Consider the following 18,608-nt stretch of genomic DNA (forward strand, 5'->3'; position numbering starts at 1 on the left):
TTTTATTTGTAATATTCGATATACTGGCGTGACAAATTAAGAGTTTCACACATGGATCAAGCTCACATGCGAACGGTTAAAAAAAAAAAAAAAACGAAAAAATGTAGGAAAATATATATTTTCTATAGAATACGATTTTTCCGTATGAAATAATAATTTTTCACACATTCTCATTATATATCCATAGAAAATATCTAGATAATAGGAAAATACCTACATGAGGTACACCTTAACGTTTTTTTTTTTTTTTGTATTCTTTTTTTTTTCTTTTCTAGAAGTACGTATAACAGCACAATGTACTGCACACATGTGTGACGAATTGGTCACACGCCACATGAATATCGCTGTCCTCTGGGAATCTTCGACGTTTGAACATTAGGCCAATAACGCAAAAATCCCGTTTACAATACGATTAATTAAAGTTTAGCATTACAACGCGTCCGTTTTGCCCTTGGAGAGTAATTAAAAAGCACATGGGTGTCTCGGTCTCTGGTTGTTTGCGCATCGCGTGGCCGGTAACCCAACACGGCGATGTTAACTTAGTTTTCCATTACATTTTTATAACAATATTAGCTCTGTATAATTTTACTGATAATATGTTGGTTTTAATATTAGGCAGATACCCAGCCTATCGGTTTACAGTCGACTCGCATGTACTTTTATTTAAGTATATCGGTTTTCTCCGTCAGTATTGGATTACATAATATTATTAAATCTAATGCTAGTCCATTTCTCTCCGGGCTCTCGTTGTACGTGGACAATTAGAAGTTCTCTCTGTGAGCCGTTTTCTTTTGCGCGAATTACCGAACGCCGACCACAAGTACACTGTGACGCGAGTTTCTTATACAATGTAGTTCAACGTCAATATGTAACGTGGAATGGGTTTTATTTTTATGAGCGGCCGTCACCCGCTCGTAAAAATAAATGGTCTGACCTCGGTGGTAATAAAAATTTAGCGGCCGCCTGATTTGTGTTGTACTAAAAGTAGGGCACACAAGTGTTGCCTTCTTTTAAATACCCATTATTATAAAATAAAAAAATAAAACACCGCGTTTTTGATTTTTATGTATGGCTGTTTCGATAAACCCCGTTTATCGCGACGTATTATTGTTATGGCGTTGGTTACAGTTGTATAGACAACACCCTCGGGAAGACTTCACATTTTTTAGCCTGTCATTAAAAACGAATATAATGTTTTTGAGCGAATCGATTAGGTCCGTAAATTAAAATTTTATTACATCAATTTTATAGTTAGGTAAATGGCAAATCATCGCTTTGAAATAAACGTATTTTTTGATTGAATTTATGCTCGCGTTCGCATAACTTATTTGTACAGTGATGCCTTATTTTATGTAATACATTATTTGCTCGTGTTTTAATAATTTACAAATGTTCTTTTTACGTTTTTTTTTTTTTCTACACCATTAATAACAGTAAAATAATGGTGGGATTTTCTCACGTTACTAATGCCATCTTCACAAGTTTCCGAACATACATTTTTCATAGCCCAATGTTTACAAAACGTTTGAAGATTCGTTCATAAAAAAAAAAAACACGTTCATTAAATGTACAATGTAAATTAAATTTATGTAGTTCAAAATTGACAATTAAAAAATTATAAATCTAATTATACAGGTTTTTAATTTTTGTACGTTTTTGGTTAATAAAGATAAAAACATGATTCCTTCTATCAAAGAGTGGTCGGTTGTCTGCAAAAGTTTATCATAAGAAATATATTGCTATTCAATGTCAGGCTGGTGAAACATCCTATAATCAAAATTAACTTTAAAGGCAAATTTGTTGATTTTATTATATGTTTGGAGTATAAATACATTGAAAAGATAAAATATGTTTGTTTAGCAAACACATGCAAAATTCTTTCATACATATATAGTTAGGGATCCATATATATATATATATATATATATATAAACATTATTTGTGTGCTGGTGTGCAAGAATAATGAGGAGAAGAGTGGCGGCGGGAACCGCGGCCTCGGCTTTACCACATATGTTAAAGACGTCTGCCAGAGACTTAGGGAACAGCAGGTGGTACGAAATACGTTTAAAATATATATATATATATATAGATGTATATGTATATATATTTGTACGTTCCTTCTTTAAAAACATATGCAGTAGAAAATATGTTAAAAAGAGATGAAATTATTCCATCTCTATTTAATATAATGTTTAAACGGAGAAGGAAAAACGAAACGTTTTTCTTTTCTGTATTTTTTTTTTGTACTACAAAAAATAAATTATATATATATATATATATATATTTATAAACGTATGTGTGTGTGTTATTCTTGTACACGTTTTTTTTTTTTTGTTAAAAAACTCATAGGTATAGTTGCTATATGGACTGTATACACACGTTTTACTTTCGGAGAGAGAGAGAAGAAGAATTTATATATATTATTTTTAAAAAATACGGCTGAGAGGGAATTTATATTGTAAACCGCGAAACCGGTTTCATGTGTACCGACAAAATATACATATATTAGGCGGCACGGAATAATACTGTAGCAACCACCGCATTATAATACGATTTTAAAAAATACCACATAACATGACTTTATTTTTACTTCATTTAAAAAGGATACATACATTAATATATAAATCGTATGGATGGTTACAGTTTTGTATACTAAATGTATTATTGTAGTTACTAGTATATTATGCAAAATTGTAGTTCCGTGAATTAATGATATCATTTATACATTACACACGTTGATAATATTCATATAATTGTGAATAATTTCGTGTTCAAATAATATGTTTTTGAGCTGCCTCTTTATCGCTGCCCACTTTATATCTTATTGTAATAATTAATACAAGTACTAATATCATTTGTTGTTTGTCTGTTTCAGATCTGGGTAAGAACGAATATCATTGTTCATTGTTAAGAATAAGTATTTTATTTAAATCTAATTCAACAAGTTTATTGTCATCTGATAAACTATTGAGCAAATATCCTTAACGAGTACATTCGTGAATGTCAGGTTTTGTTGAAGACATTGTATCTGGTAACGTTAACATAGATCAATTGATTTTTAGTCGTTTACTAGCACTATAAGCTAGAACACTGATGCAATATAGGTAAAAAACAATTTTACTAATGGACTCCAGTGGTTTCTGAAGTAGTATATAAAAAAAAAAAAATCAATTTTTATTGTTTATAGACATAAGACGACGCTCGAAGGGTGATATTTGGGTATTGTATTAATCCATTAGAACGATATTGTTGGTGGGTACCCGTTTTTTTTTCCACTAAGTATGGAGAAAACTGTAACCGAACGAGCTCATCAAATGATATCCACCCAAGTAACGGAGTAACACATAGCGTGACTGCACGTCACTATCGTACTCAATCGTAGTTTTCGAGGGAATTTTTGTTTTTTTGTTTACACATTTTAGCAAGTGGTTTTGACATAAATAATGTTATTACTTAATTGTAATTTCTTATTTCATTAATACATTTTAATCGCTGTCCGTGCTTCTCGTATGTCACGCCCATCGTATGCATACCGTGTCGAACGGTTAGCTGCTATCCATCAGCTGCCGATCATCGTGGTAGTATATTTTCATTAAAATGTTAATTGATTTGGCTACTTTTTTTTTTTCGTATACGCGTATGTAATTATAGAAATTTTCATCTTATCCACACCTATATTTCGGTGTTCTCCAGCTACCAAGAAATTAATATCCACACAGTAATTAAAAAACGTACGTCACATTCCTTAACACGTTTTGATATTTGAACCTTTCGGTTACCACAGTAAGTAGTTAAAAAAAAAACCTAGTCGTCGTCGTTAAACTGTGCTTTACACACTTGCGTTAAGGATGGACGTTGATGATAAATTATATTCAGAAACTAAAGCAATCTTTTGACATTTTATACAAAATAATAAAAACCGGTAGCCTAGATATGCATCAATGGGCGGTGATTTTGATCAATCGCACATAAATAATGTTTACAGCTAATAAAATTATGATATGTTATCAATCATATAATACATCAGCGTGTGGTATATATTAGATAACAGTTTAGCGAGTTTTATTTGTTTAGATGAGATTTAATTTTATGGAACTTATGAAGGTGTAGGGAGACGCCTCTTACATCAATTGAGTATAATGTTGAAAATCACCTCTGGTAATTGTATACAATTACGTCTTTTACAACAACGCTGTTATCCGCCACAGCTGTATAATCTAATTGTCAACTATTTAATAACAGACTATCAGCAGTGAATACACGAACGACTTGTGTACGTATTTCTTCACCTACGATTTCTTTGAAAAACAAAAAAAAACTGCATCGAGTAAATTAAAATGTGTATCACCGCAAAAAAGAAACAGTAAACCAGATTATCGTGTTTGTTATACCGGTGGATGATTCCGTTAAAGAGTAGCGGCGACAGTTTTATGACTGAATAATTACAGGACGTGCAGCTTTATCCGTCGAAAATTGCTGGTACCTTTTCATAAAAGAATATCGCATAGTTATTTCATAATCATTGAGTTTAACTATTATAATTCGGTTATGACTTCTCTCATACCTTGGATACGGTTATGATTTAGTACAAAAGAATACAATATATGAAAAAAATGGTGGTTGTAGAAATGTATGTTGTGTAAAACTATGTGCCGGAAGACACCGATTTCGGTGACAACCCGTACTTCCGGCATTTAAACTGTAATTGCATTATTTTTATCTATGACTGCGCGCGCATTACTATAATCATGCACAGTGCGCTAATAGAATTTATGTTGCAAGTTATTTTTCCACGCGAACCTACTTCAGATTTGAGATGATACTGTCGGCAATTAATTAGTTGTAACGCAGTGTGCAACAGTAATATTTTTATCTACACACATTTGTTTACACATCGCTGCTATCTCGCGTTGTTGTGTTCTTCCACCGGCACTTTAAGATATTGACAGTGCAGTAAGAATCATAATGTAAGTTATGTACGGGTCGTGACTCTGGCACTTCGTAGAAATGGCGATTGTAGCGGGCGTGCGTATCGTTGTTATATTATCCTATGCATGCCGTCCTATGCTAATGCAATGCCCCACCATCTCGACACTGCAAGAGTCATAGGTCATCTGTTTGATGGACAGCCGCCTTATATCTAAATGTGTACGGAGAGAAAGAGAGGTGCCTATACAGAGTTGGACATTGTGACGTTGATTGACGCGGTGGCGGCAGCCCGTCATCATTGCTTCGATGTCTTTCACCTGAGTCGTGCACTGAGGCCGCCTTATAGTTGCGTTCGACTGCAGCAGACATTATAATGACGATTATCATTATAATCGTTGTTATTATAATAGTTTTACGTTTTAATGCCCCAAGCATTAAAAACAAAATAATATTAATATTATTCTTTCTTAGAAACTACATTCAATAAGGAACATTAAATTATTTTCAACGTTTATTTTAACCTGCCTTGTTCGAGATTTATGGGAATATTTTTTGAACGCATAAAAATCGAGCGATCCGTTCCTTCGGACCTTCTTTGTAGGAAAAAAATAAGTTTATTGTTTTATCGTCGAGTTGGAAAACAGTTCAATGTTGCTGCCAGTACTCGACAAAGTCACTATTAATTATCATCACTTTTCTCGTGGTCTATAAAAAAATATAATGTTTTCTCTCTTGCTTATGTTTTTATTTTACTGGCTTGTAAAGAACACATAATAAAATCATGGGTGGTTTTATTTTCAGGCAAGTGGGGTCGACGTGTTGGAGGACCAGGAGCTGGTGACTGGTCCGGAATGGGTGGTGGATCCGCAGGTGAAGCTGCTAAAAGAGCACAATTGGCCGCAGCGGCAGCAGCCGGAGGTCTATTCTACCAGTCTGTATTCCTAGGTGGTGGAGGATCTGCAGGGAGTCCTGGTCCTGATTACAATTCCTGTAAGTATTTACTATTCATATAACTATAAACAAAATTAAATTTGTAAGTGAACGAAAGAGAAAAAAGAGTAAAAGTTACAACTATGTGAAAAGAATTTTCGAAAACATATAAATACCAAGGATTTTTAAGTAAAATTCTATTCCATTGATTGGTGCGTGACATAAAGAAGATACCTTATTTCATTAAAAAAATGCAATACTAGTGTAAAAGGGGGAGACACTGTACTACATGAAAAATACGACCAGTCAGGAAAGTTCTTACGTCGATTGACGCAAGGGTAGTGGAACCTGTCAAGTCAGCTAGGGTGGCAGGTAGTGAGTAACGGTGGAAATTTGTGAGGGTGTTTTGCCGGGAAACCAGCCAAACCGGCGGCGGTGGTATGTAATGGTCGGGGAAAGTAAGGGAGGAGTGGTGGTTTTCCTAGTTGCTTGTGCTTGAGTTGATATCAGGTCACGGTGTTACCCGTAGCAACGCAAGCGAGCTGGGTGGAAAATTCTAGTGGCGACGGCGCGTTCCGTCACTGCTATTTCCCCTACGCTTTTTACCCTGACGGCGCGGCGCCTAACAGTCCAGGCAGACTGTCAGGCACGCGCGCTGATTGATGGGTTGCGGATTGGATGCGACAACAAAAAGGTGAGGGGGTGGCTGGCGATGTCGGGCGGTTCGCTCGACAGGACCTGCCCATCAATCAACCCCTGTCGCTTCACCCTCCGATATATCCCTTTTACTTTTTTACATTTCCTGGTTGCAGGCGTTCTCCTTTTACCTTATACCTTTACGTTGAATCGAGAAACACGTTGGTTCTATTTTAAAATGTTCGTTGTCATATTTTCAACCACATTGTAGTATAGCATCTTACAGTAACCATATCTAATTAATATAATGATATCAAGTTGTGGTTCTCATTACTAATGTGAGAAGGGATGGTATAGAAAACTATGGTTGACAGTAATATATCCCGTTGGGAGTAATCCAGAGTACAGGATAAATCACCGAGCTGGTCATGCAGGAACAGAAAACTCCTCTTCGACGTACTTCTCCCGTGGGAGCCAATTATTATGGTGTTATGCTATATAATCTCTAAGTAATAAAATAAATACTCGGCCTAATCTAAAAAAATATTTGACTAAAAACTAATTATTAAAATTTTCTCATATGTATTTTCGAATATTTTGATTTTTTTTTTTTATGTACTTCATTTGAATATGAGATTTTGACCATACCACAGGACATTATTTTTAAAGGTCTGCCAGTGACAACCTGCGAACCCCTACTCAATACTGGTTCGACAGACTCGGGGAGTCTTTTTTGAAGGGGTGGTTTTCTAAAATGTCAAGAGCATGCACACCAGTGGTTGGAAAGGAAATGAAAACCTCGGAATTTCATTTCCTTGCCTACGGGGACCGTAACCTGTCAATGACATGCGAACATCCGTGTAATGTAGGACAGATATTTCGCTCTGCGTCACTTATCTATGGGTTACCTATACTAAAAAAAAATCTCATACTTCAGATTAAATTTAATAAACAATGAGTTCTTATATTTTTAATAAATAAAAGTAAAATTTTTTAATTAAAAATTAATCTACTAGTTATAGACATCTGTAATCTTTCATTTAATTAGTTTCTAATGTTTTATTTCACATTACTTCCACGGGATGATTACTATTTCTTTTTTTTGTTGTTTTGATACCATATAATGGTGATTACCTGTCTGGTGCATCAATGGCTGCCTTGATGAGCACCTCGCAAACGAGTTCCTGAGAAACTCGTTTGTGGCTTCGAACTATACGTATATGCTAATGGTGCCGCCCATTATAATATTTATATTCTTATTACCGGTGTAGTGCTATTTATCTCGACGGCCATTATTATCATAATGATTTCCATAAAATGTATAATTGTTAATGTAAATAATGAAAAGACTACATGTATAAAATCAATCTATAACTTGCATTGATTATATCAAATATACCTGTTTAATTGAAAGATAATTATTATGCTTATTTTGTTTTGAAAGCAGACAATGATTATTCATTTTTCATAAGAATTAATGAATATATAACTCAATACAGACATGTCAAGTATATTTTATTCATATATGTATGGTTGTTGATGTTTTAAAAAAATGTTTGAATATATATATGTGTGTTTAGTTCTGATCTGTTTAATTCTTATATATTATGATAATGATAACACGAGAGTTTAGCATAACATTTATTTAAAAAGTTAATGTGAGGGTGTGATGGACCCTTTTGCTCTATCACCCATGGATTACCCTTCCGGTCATGTTTATAATGTGTGCGCGGGTCATCCCTCGTGTAATCCAATCAAAGCACGCAAACTCTTGTGTCCTTTTACCCTCACTGTTCCATATAATTATATTTAAATGAAATTTTTCTACCCTTCCATATAATTACTAGATAAACGACAGATCTTAGCCCCTACCTTATTACATTAATTATTTGGAGATAAATGTGCAGATTTTTTTTTTCGATTCTGCATATCTTTCATAGGCCTGTGATTTTTATCAATAATAATTACACACATACACGATTTTACCAAGAGGGTGCACGTTTGGTTATCTAAATAAATACATAACTCAATGAGGTGATTGATGGGTGTTTATCAAATGATTGTATCGAACTTATAAATATGACGCATTGTATGAATAGCAACACCCCCAACAATCATAAATAGACCTACAACATGGTTTTGTGTAAATGCTATTTAGTTTTGCTTTAAACGAAAATTGAACTTTTAGTTTCTATTAAATTTGTAATTATATTAAAATATAATTTTGACACAAAATAAATGAATTCAACCGAATGAACTTACTATCGATATTATATGGCTTGTTGATAGATGATCCACCAATTTACTTTATTTAAATTTAAACATAATATGTTCTAATTAAAACTTATTTAAGAATATTATTCTTAAATTTGATTGATTTTATTTACTAAAAAAAACATTGACTTTGTTAAATTTGATTATTTATTTATACTTAAGTTAAAAAAATTCTATTTTATAAAAATGATTTTTTGACGCGTGAAAATTAAAAAAAAAAAACTTTGATATTTATTAATTTTCTTATTATTGTTACTCTTTTTTACCTGTCGATCATTAATTTTATTATATTTTTAAATATTTCTATATTTTTTACATACATATATATGTATATATGATTTGATACATATATTTTCGAAATATAATCATGTAGTTAGAAAATTTGTTTTTGTTAATTTAGGCGATGCTAGCCAAACTGGTGACTCTATTGGGAGTGGTGACGGCGATGACATGGATGACGGCGATGGTAGTGGGAAAAAGTCTGGGTCATCTCAAAAAAAACGAGGCATTTTCCCAAAAGTTGCCACCAATATTTTAAGAGCGTGGCTCTTCCAACATTTAACCGTGAGTACATAAACTTTATATTAAAATTGCAAGCTACTTGACCAAAATTATAGATCTATAGTTATAAGTTCTAGTTGTAATCAACAGCAATACCGATATAACCCTATCACTTGTTGTGCTCCAAAAGTCTCTTAATAGAAAGTCTTATCATTTGAATAATTTCACTTGGTATATATGTCTTTCAATCTGATACATTTTGCATTTCGCAATATCTTCAACATTTGACAGTTTGTTCCGGTTGTCGTGCAGTTTTCTAATGTTACTGCTAACGAATTATCTTCTCCGGAATGTTTAATTTTGCTGCAGCATTCCACTCGCGTAAATTACACAAGTTTTTAATTACTGCAGCTGTGGCATTGCTGCGTTTCCTCCCCTCGATACGACAGCGATGGCAATTAAAATTACACACTGGTTACAACTTGCAACTCTGATGCGGATATTAAAAATTCTTCTGCACCTGATATCCTATAGAGGACTGTGGGTGGAGCTTTATTCGTGTTTCATTTTGCATTCCATCGTCTGTAATCCTTTCCCCTTTTGTAGTTTAACTTTTATGTAAATTTTAAACCCGACCGTAAAATACTTTTTCCAAAAAGGATAAATGGGTATATGTAAGCGAAGAGTTCTTTGCCGGTTCTGTATAGCTGGTCGAAAATGGGTGGATCTGGTGGGCCACCTCTTTCCGCTCTACCACTACCACATGGAAAACACCGTTGCCTTCCCCTGTCGCTTTCCACCCCTCTGAACTCAGCATTCGGTTGCCTGTAGCAACATACTACGAAAACCGGGCACAGCCGGTAAACTGGGCGCGGTCGTCCCGGCAACCGGGACACCAGTGTTTTTAATTACAACCAGGCGATTAGAGTTTGGGGTAAAATGTGGATAATAAAAGGGGGGTAGTACGCGGGGACTTGTTGTCTGGATAAACTAACCAACACCGTCGGGGCGAACAAACTTGGCAGCCATTAATAAGTATTACTTCATATTGTTTTCTATGTTATTATTATATCATTGAATGTTTTGATTTTAAACAATTCTCATTCTTTTTTTAACTATATAAGTATAATGATTAACTTTCTATAATGCAAAATTGATTTTGTTTGATTTTCATGCATTTATCGTTTAATTCGTATTGTTAGATTCGCCAATTTTTATCGGATTTAATCGTATTTGATAATTGTTTTATGTTAAGAACCCTGGGGGGTCTTGGACGATTGAAGGCCACTGCGACTAATTCAATTTATTCTTTTATGAGTACGGTCTCTGTTTTTGATTACAATTATTCTACTCTCTTAATCAATAATTGTAGTGTAAATATTGGTATAGATTATTTTCTAGGTGGTCTTTTAAGGCAAATTCATTAATTAATTCTCATCAAATGTAATTGATATTTAAACTTGACTCTACTTTTTTTTATCGTAATACAAAATTTGGTCAAGGTTATGTCTTGTTAAATGAATTCTAGATTTACAATCAGACATTTCTTAATTTCTATTTAATCAATTTAATTCGAGACTGTATTTCAGAGATATATAACATTTGAGAAATGTTATCCAAGTGCCGCCACCCTTCTTCCTCATGTATTTTTTCTGGTCTCTTACTACCCCGCCAAATAATTTATTTCTGGTAGTGACTGCGAGCAACTGTAATACGGGGTGTAGGGTTTGGTAGTACGGACTTTGAGGGTAGCGGGAGTAATTTATTGCTTGCTACGTTACTGTAGCAAGCGATACGACAGCAGACAGGCTTCTACACCCGCCACTGTAAAAGAAGATTAATGGCTACATGAACTATGTATATATATATTTTTTTTTTCAGCCACACTATTTCGCTTCGTCTAAAAGTTTTCTTTTTTTTCTAACGCTTTTAGATTGAAAAATTCCTCACAGACTTTTACTATTACTTTGTATGTACACAATACTATAATATAATGTATTTATAAAAATTTCCCTCTCTAGATCTAACAGCTATAGTTGTTTTGTTAAAAGTTACAACTTTTAGGTGTAGACATCATTTTATTTCCATTTGATAAAAAAAAATCCATTGCTCATTTTCTATCTTTATAAACCTGTAAACATTTCGTACAATACAGTTACTATTAATTAAATTTAAATGCGTTTTTACAATCGAAATCTCTGAGTATACATCAGTTCAATTCTTAATCGCTATTTTTATGAGATGATTTCCCCCACGATGGGTTTTTCTGTAATATAACTACCGTTGTACTACCCCATTACACACCTTCCGCATATGCGGAAGGTGTAACTGCCGTCGTATACGACTGCTATTTTCCTTCCTTTTACTCTTCAATGGGATTTTTATTACTCTAATAATAGGTTGAGTAAACAACCCGTTAGAGTAATGGTCCGTGTTACTACCGGTGAAATGCATATCACATTAAATGTGATTCGAATTGTTTTATTATTTGATTTATTTTATTGAACTACAATTTTATTCTTATCAATTGATATTATTACAAAAATGTTTTACTTTAGTTTCTAAAAACTTTCTTTATTTATTCAGTACACTTTTTTTTAAAAATACTATCAAACATTGACAGTTTTATTTATATACTAATTTTAATGAGACGTATTCATAATTCACAACTACCTTATGCCATTTAATATAATTTTATAACGACCTTTGAATAACAAATATATACAAAAACTGGGCGTGTTTAAAGTTTAGCGGAATAGATCTTGAAAACTTTCGAACCTGCTGGAATGATGAAAAGTGATTTTTTTATAGCTTTAATTAGTATTCATGCCCGATCGTATCACCGAAGTATGTTCATTTTTTATGATAGTTTTATTATGGTGTAATTAATAATGTTCCTTTTTTTTTTTTTATCGAAAACAATTCTTTACAAATAGATTATTTAACAGTTTACTAACTATTAAGTTTTACGACAAATAACAAATGACATGAGACATTTAAAATTAAAAAAATTTTAAAGTGTTTCATAAATTTTCCATATATTTGAGTAACACAACTTGACATTATTAAAAATAACAAAGTCGTGCAATGTGAACAAATAATATTTGTGTATAATGCAAAACAAGTAAATTAAATTACACTTACTAAAAATATACACCTATGCTAAATAATAAATTTATTAAACATGTTTGAAAGTTGATCTTCACTTCGACGTAGTCAATTCTAAAAATAAAAAGGTCCTGCTGGTGTAATTTAACTATCTTTCGCTATTCTAGATTGCATAAAGGGTAGTTTCGTCTTTACATATTATGTAGGGGACATCCAAACGTGAATACTGAAATAGGAAATCATACTTTAAAAAGCCACTTTCCATTTTTGTGGCGCATTGTCCTCTGAGATATAGAACTTAAAGAGGGTGACAGAATGGTCCATAGAGAAAGCTATCTGTTATTTGTAAACCATTTGTATGGTCATACAATTTCCATCTAAACTGCTCTGCCATAAAACCACCGACATTTTCCATAATGTACCCTACGAGACAAAAACGCCAACAATTTTCACAGATATTTCTTGTGTTGCCTATTAATAAACCTATTTAAACGATGATGTCCGTGCAATATATTGATTTTAGTAATATAAACTTCACATTTATTAGTACTAAACGACATTGTTTTATCGAAATTACGAGGACGATCTAAGATAATATACATCTGACGTGCGCTGCCCTAAGGCTTTGGATTCCCAGGAGACTGTTATGGCATTAAACATTCATCGGCGGTATTTTCGAGTCAGCAGACGATTCGGCATTTTGCTTTCTATTTAAGTATTCCGCTCGCGTTTAATCTTTATCGGTGGTAGTCTTTACCTTGCTCCCTGTGGCAAATTAAATAAATGCTTTGTGGGTTTTTTTTATATTTTTATCGGATCTAATTTTCCAATCGATTTCTGTTTGAAAACACATTTTGCATCTGAAAACCTCTCATGCCATTAAAAACTTTTCCAATAGAATTTACAAGCAAATGGAAAATGTGTGGCATTAGGATTTACATTTTCGCATACTAAATTTTAAATCAAACTTGAGGTTTTTTTGTATAAGGAATACGGAAACGGAGTTAAGGAATATAACATAATGGCTTTTCAGTCATGACTGAACGACTTTTCAAACTGCCGATATCATTTATGAAATTCATTTCAAAAAAACCTTGAAAAATTTTACTTAACTCAATTATATTTTTAATTATGGTTAATGGCTAAGGATAAAATTAACAATATTTTCGTGTAGATCTCTGCAGTACCTTTTAAGTGCAGTAAAAGTTTTTAAAAATAGTGTTAACTTTTACAAACATTATAAAGTGTACAACTTTTTAAAATATTCTTTCAGTGGTTTTGACAGCGATTCTTGTAGGATGAAAGTTCACGTAGTTTTGGGTAGATTTCCAATTATTTTAATGTCGTTTCCCGGCCAAAAAGGTTTCCTCATAATTGAGATATGGTAGAAGGTTATGGGATCGTTGAAAGCAATATAGTCAAAAATCTGTAAGCTGGGGTAAAAGCGGCATAGTATATACGAATAGAGGGGATCCAATATAAAAACTATAAAAATAATATCGTTGAGGGAACTGATAATATTCTTATAGGCAAGGGGTAACCAATAACCGATTTTCGTTACTTCTATATTGGGCTATACAACCTATTATTATAGTTTGAATAACAGGAAGTATTTTATTATATGCTTGTATATCAAAAAACTATTTTATAGATATTGATATTCCTCTTTTTATGTTTCTCGAAACAGAAACTATTTTTTTATATGTATTATGACCATAGTTTCTCTTCTTTTACAGTATTTGCTATTTACTTTTGACGCTTTAAGGTGGGAAAAGATTATCGTTTTACGATTCGACTTTTACATTTTGATTTTGATTTTGATTTTTTTTCACTCTAATGTTACGAATATTCCCAACAAGCTACTTCTGTACAGTTGACATACAGAACATGTTTTATTTCTCCTTAGTAAGTTTGATGCAACCGCCTTTTTATCGTTAACTTCGGAAACGCCTTTTCTTCTGGAGGTCATTATCGCTTAGCTCGTTGACACACCCTTTTTAGAAGTTCAATTACATATAATGACTGAAGTACGAAAAAATAATAAATGTAAAAGTTCTCAATAATTTTTTTTTAAGTGACTCGTGATTTTCGGTGCTGTACTATCAGCTATTATATGAAAATTTCTTGTAATTGAGGCGTGCATGATATGCCATGGTGTATAATTGACATGTTTCTGACACGCGACCAGAACATCATCTTGGTAGGATCATGATATCGGGATGTGAAATACGTGACGATACACGTGATCTGGGGGAGGCGATACCGCACACGCCTACTTACCGGGATTAAAAAAACGCCTCGTATACTCCAATTACTGTTATTTATTGAAGATTAAATGTGTAGTGTAATGATTTATCATAGATTCTTAAAACTGGTACTCTTTTGAAAAACTTTATTCCGGCAAATATTTTTTTTGTTTATTATTTGTATTGGTTAAATTTTAGTGAATATATTATAAAATGTTTATTGATTTTAAATATAAAATTAATTGTTAAATACTTGTACGTTAAAAATTTTCTTTTTTTATTTTACAGCACCCATACCCATCGGAAGACCAGAAAAAACAATTGGCCCAAGACACCGGGCTAACGATATTACAGGTCAACAATTGGTGAGTAAACAACTTTGTATTGTTATTAACTTATTGCTTTTTTATTTTAACTTCATATTTGAATGATAAATCATTTATTTTATACATTTTCTTTTAAGTACTCACGTTAAATTACGCTTACGTTACCGTTTTATATTCTTTAGTTTTACACACGTGCCATCGGGTATTTTAAATTCACTTTTTCTACCCCATAATTATTATGTGGTCTATATAATTATACCAGGGCCTCTGGTGATATTACTTCGATGTCTACCTGCCAGATATGCAGTTCATTTGTACTAAGTTTTTTTATCGCCATACGAAGACAGACGGGACGGAATACGTGTGGGTAAAGACCGTTTCAGTCTTCTTAGGAATGACTCGGCACTATGTCTATTGAAAACAACTTCCATCTCTATAATACAATTATATACCTTTTAATAGAATTATACATTTTTGTATTTAGGTACACATTTTAACGTCTGTCTTAATAATGGAATTATAAAAATATATATTAAATGTAAAGTGTGTCTTATATACATGTCTGTCAGGTTCATTGGGCAGGTGTGATTTGTATTATTTTTAAGAAGTAGGTGGATTCACGGTGTATATTGTGTAATTACTCTCTTAAAACGGATAACCATTTCTCTGACAATATAAAAAAATGAATTGCAGAGCGGTAAAATCGCAATTATTTGATGCATACTGTGGTGCTTAACAATTGTATTATAGTGATGGTTTTGTATGGTCAGTAGTAAATCGAGAAGTACAAGAAAAATAACCCATGTACATTATGTTGATGATTCGCTTATGATACTTTGTCTTGAGTTTTTACTATTGCTTTTGCTGACTGTAGCTACATCCCATGGGAACTAAACACCTCGGCTATCTACTAGTATAACCAATTTTTTACAATGTACCCTCGGCGCTTCGTATAGGGTACAGCATTCTCATTTTTTACGCTTACTTGTTTTTTTTCCGTGTGAGTAGGGTGATAATAACTTCGCCCTCACATATTTTCTCATCGTTTCCCTCCTATCGTTTTACTTGTCCCAGAATCTACCAGAGTCCCGCGAGAACTGCACCGTAGAATAGTGTAAGAGGTGACGGTATAGTGCAAATGATGATGACAGTATCGAGTTTTTTTATTTGAAACATTCGAACCCTTGGACCCACTAGTCACCGCCAAACGACCGGATTCCCAAAGCTGTTATAGAAGTTTACCCTAAAGTATATAGTTGATAATGTATGATGCGACAAGTTTATACGGGCACATAACCTGAAAATTATGTTTTAGTAAAAAAAATCTTTAACACCAATACAAAACATTTATCTTCCGTAAAAAATTGATCATCCACAGTTTTATTCGTTATAAATCAATCAATATTTTTAACATTTGAGTTGTTTACAGCAAATAAAAACAATTCTCTATTTGTAAATAATAAATTAAAATTTGTTCAGAATTATTATAAAATATTGAAAATGATCGTCTTAAGCTTGTTATTTATTTAGTATTTGGAACTTATCAAACTTTTATTATAATTATCATTTGCGTCAATTGTAAATTATATTTTTTGTGTAGTCTTAAACGTAACGTTAAAAAGTTTTTTTATTTCCTTTTTAGAAGTTCATATAAAGTTATATATTCTTTTTTCTTATCACTGAGGTTTAATTACAGTATTTTCCCGGAGCAGAATAAGGTACGGTCTATATATAATATATATATATATATAAGGAAAACGTTATTTTTCTGAAAGAGCGGGCAAACGAGAGAAAATCTCTTTTGCCCAGAGATGTATATCTTCAACAGAAATGTCACCCGGGTAGCTTTCTCGATAGTGCACGGCTGGCCCGTGTAATTTATCGTCTACTGTGGCCCGCAATTTCAACTCAGCCGGGAAAATGGAAGGAAAAACTTCTCGGTTTTCTCCCTCGCCCACTCTGGATAGCTTTCATTCTCTGCCATCACTTATTCGAGCAAATAAATTGTAAGATGAAAAAATGTTATTAAAAAAAAAAGAAGGAAAAATAAAAATGGAAAATGCAGGAGGTATAATATAATAAGACCACGGTAGAAAATAATGGTAAGATGATGTTATTATATTGAGATAGAAGATGGTACAATAAGTAAAAGGTATATAGTATAAATATTTAATCGAGGTAGGGTATCATTTAGACGGGAAACGATGGAAATGACTTTTTGGAAGAATGAAAATTTATGAATAATGAGAAGTGACTTTATTCTTTTTTTTTTTAATATGAAGATTTATGTTCTTTTGAAAAAGTATAACTTAAAACTCAGGCAATAAGAGTAATAACTATAAGTTGTTTTATAAACCAAAAATTAACACTTGGGATACAAGCACCTGTTGCTTTTTAACAATAATAATGTAAAAGTTAACTACAAACTACCTACCTATAAAAAACTTTTATGTGTTGAAAACGAGTGGAAAAAAAGAAACGACGAAAATGGTGTCGTTTCGTTTTATCACTTAGGGACGTCATGACAAGACGATAGAAAATTACCTTATTCCGAAAACAACTATTCATGTAACATTGAGAAAAACAAACAAATAAAAACTGTAAGAGGTGTACACAATAACAAGGTTCATTTGTTGCTTAGTAAAGTTTTATTAAGAATGTTTTTTAAGCATTTTTTGAAATTCAAATTGACATTTTTTTCTCGATTTATTTTATATATTGAACTCATCAAGCATACAATCAAAATATGTAAAATTTTGACAGCTCTAAGGATAAAACGCATGTGCGCAATATGGAATATGATTCATATGTGTGCTCGATGAGATGTATTATTTTTTTATGCATATTATATTTTATGCACAATGAGGGTGGTATCGTTTTTTTTTTTTTTTTTCAGCGGGTGTTTTGCCTTAGTTTCTCTTTACGTGCAATGTACCGGAAAATCTAAGACAAATGCGTCACTGTGTTTTATACAAAAATATGCATAATAAAACGACGTTCAGTGCAACGTCGATGTCTCTGGTTCACTGCCAAGTCTATAAATATATATAGATATAATTTTGATTCCGTATTGTAAATATATACATATATACTTCTTATGCAGTGTACAAATGGAGATAGAAACATTACTACAGAATGGGTGTAGAAATAATAACGTCGTACAGTGATCTGCGTCTGTTGCTCTGCTTAATGGCATACTCAACTGAAGAGAAACTCCCTAATATTATTTATACACAGATCTAATTACTAATTAATGTTCTCTCCTGTTGATACCCAACGCTTAGTCTACCGGATGGTTATTATGAAATTGACCATTGTTGAAATTAGTACCCACTCCGAGTAATTCACTTCCTCTTTAAGTAATTGCCTTGAAAACAGTTCTGTACTACAAATCTTAATTTCATCATATCTCCATGTACGAATCACTTAAATCTAGTTGCTATGCTCGTACAATATTGTAGTGGAGTGTGTATGGTAATAATGGAGTGTTATGTTTATAATTTTTTTTATTTTTGCTGTCCTATTTATGTTAAATAAAATCGTTATTTAATGTGTGATGCAAAATATTGTGGCCATTTTCAGACGAAAAATGTCTTGTCTGTATTGTTATAGCCGAAAATGATTTATATATCGCCAGGATTTTTAGAGAACGAATACG

General features: G+C 32.6%; 1 protein-coding gene across 1 annotated transcript in view; it reads left to right on the forward strand.

Moving 5' to 3' along the window:
* LOC126898716 (homeobox protein Meis1-like) overlaps nucleotides 1-18,608 on the forward strand; it is a gene marked incomplete in the record, with an annotated part of 51,369 nt that overhangs the window by 20,764 nt on the left and 11,997 nt on the right. The window contains 3 exon segments of the mRNA XM_050673017.1: nucleotides 5,731-5,919; nucleotides 9,170-9,333; nucleotides 14,913-14,989. Coding sequence (XP_050528974.1) covers nucleotides 5,731-5,919; nucleotides 9,170-9,333; nucleotides 14,913-14,989 — 430 coding nt within the window.

This window comes from Daktulosphaira vitifoliae, unplaced genomic scaffold (genome assembly GCF_025091365.1).
Source record: "Daktulosphaira vitifoliae isolate Bord-2020 unplaced genomic scaffold, ASM2509136v1 Scaffold_2, whole genome shotgun sequence".
NCBI lineage: Eukaryota > Metazoa > Arthropoda > Insecta > Hemiptera > Phylloxeridae > Daktulosphaira > Daktulosphaira vitifoliae.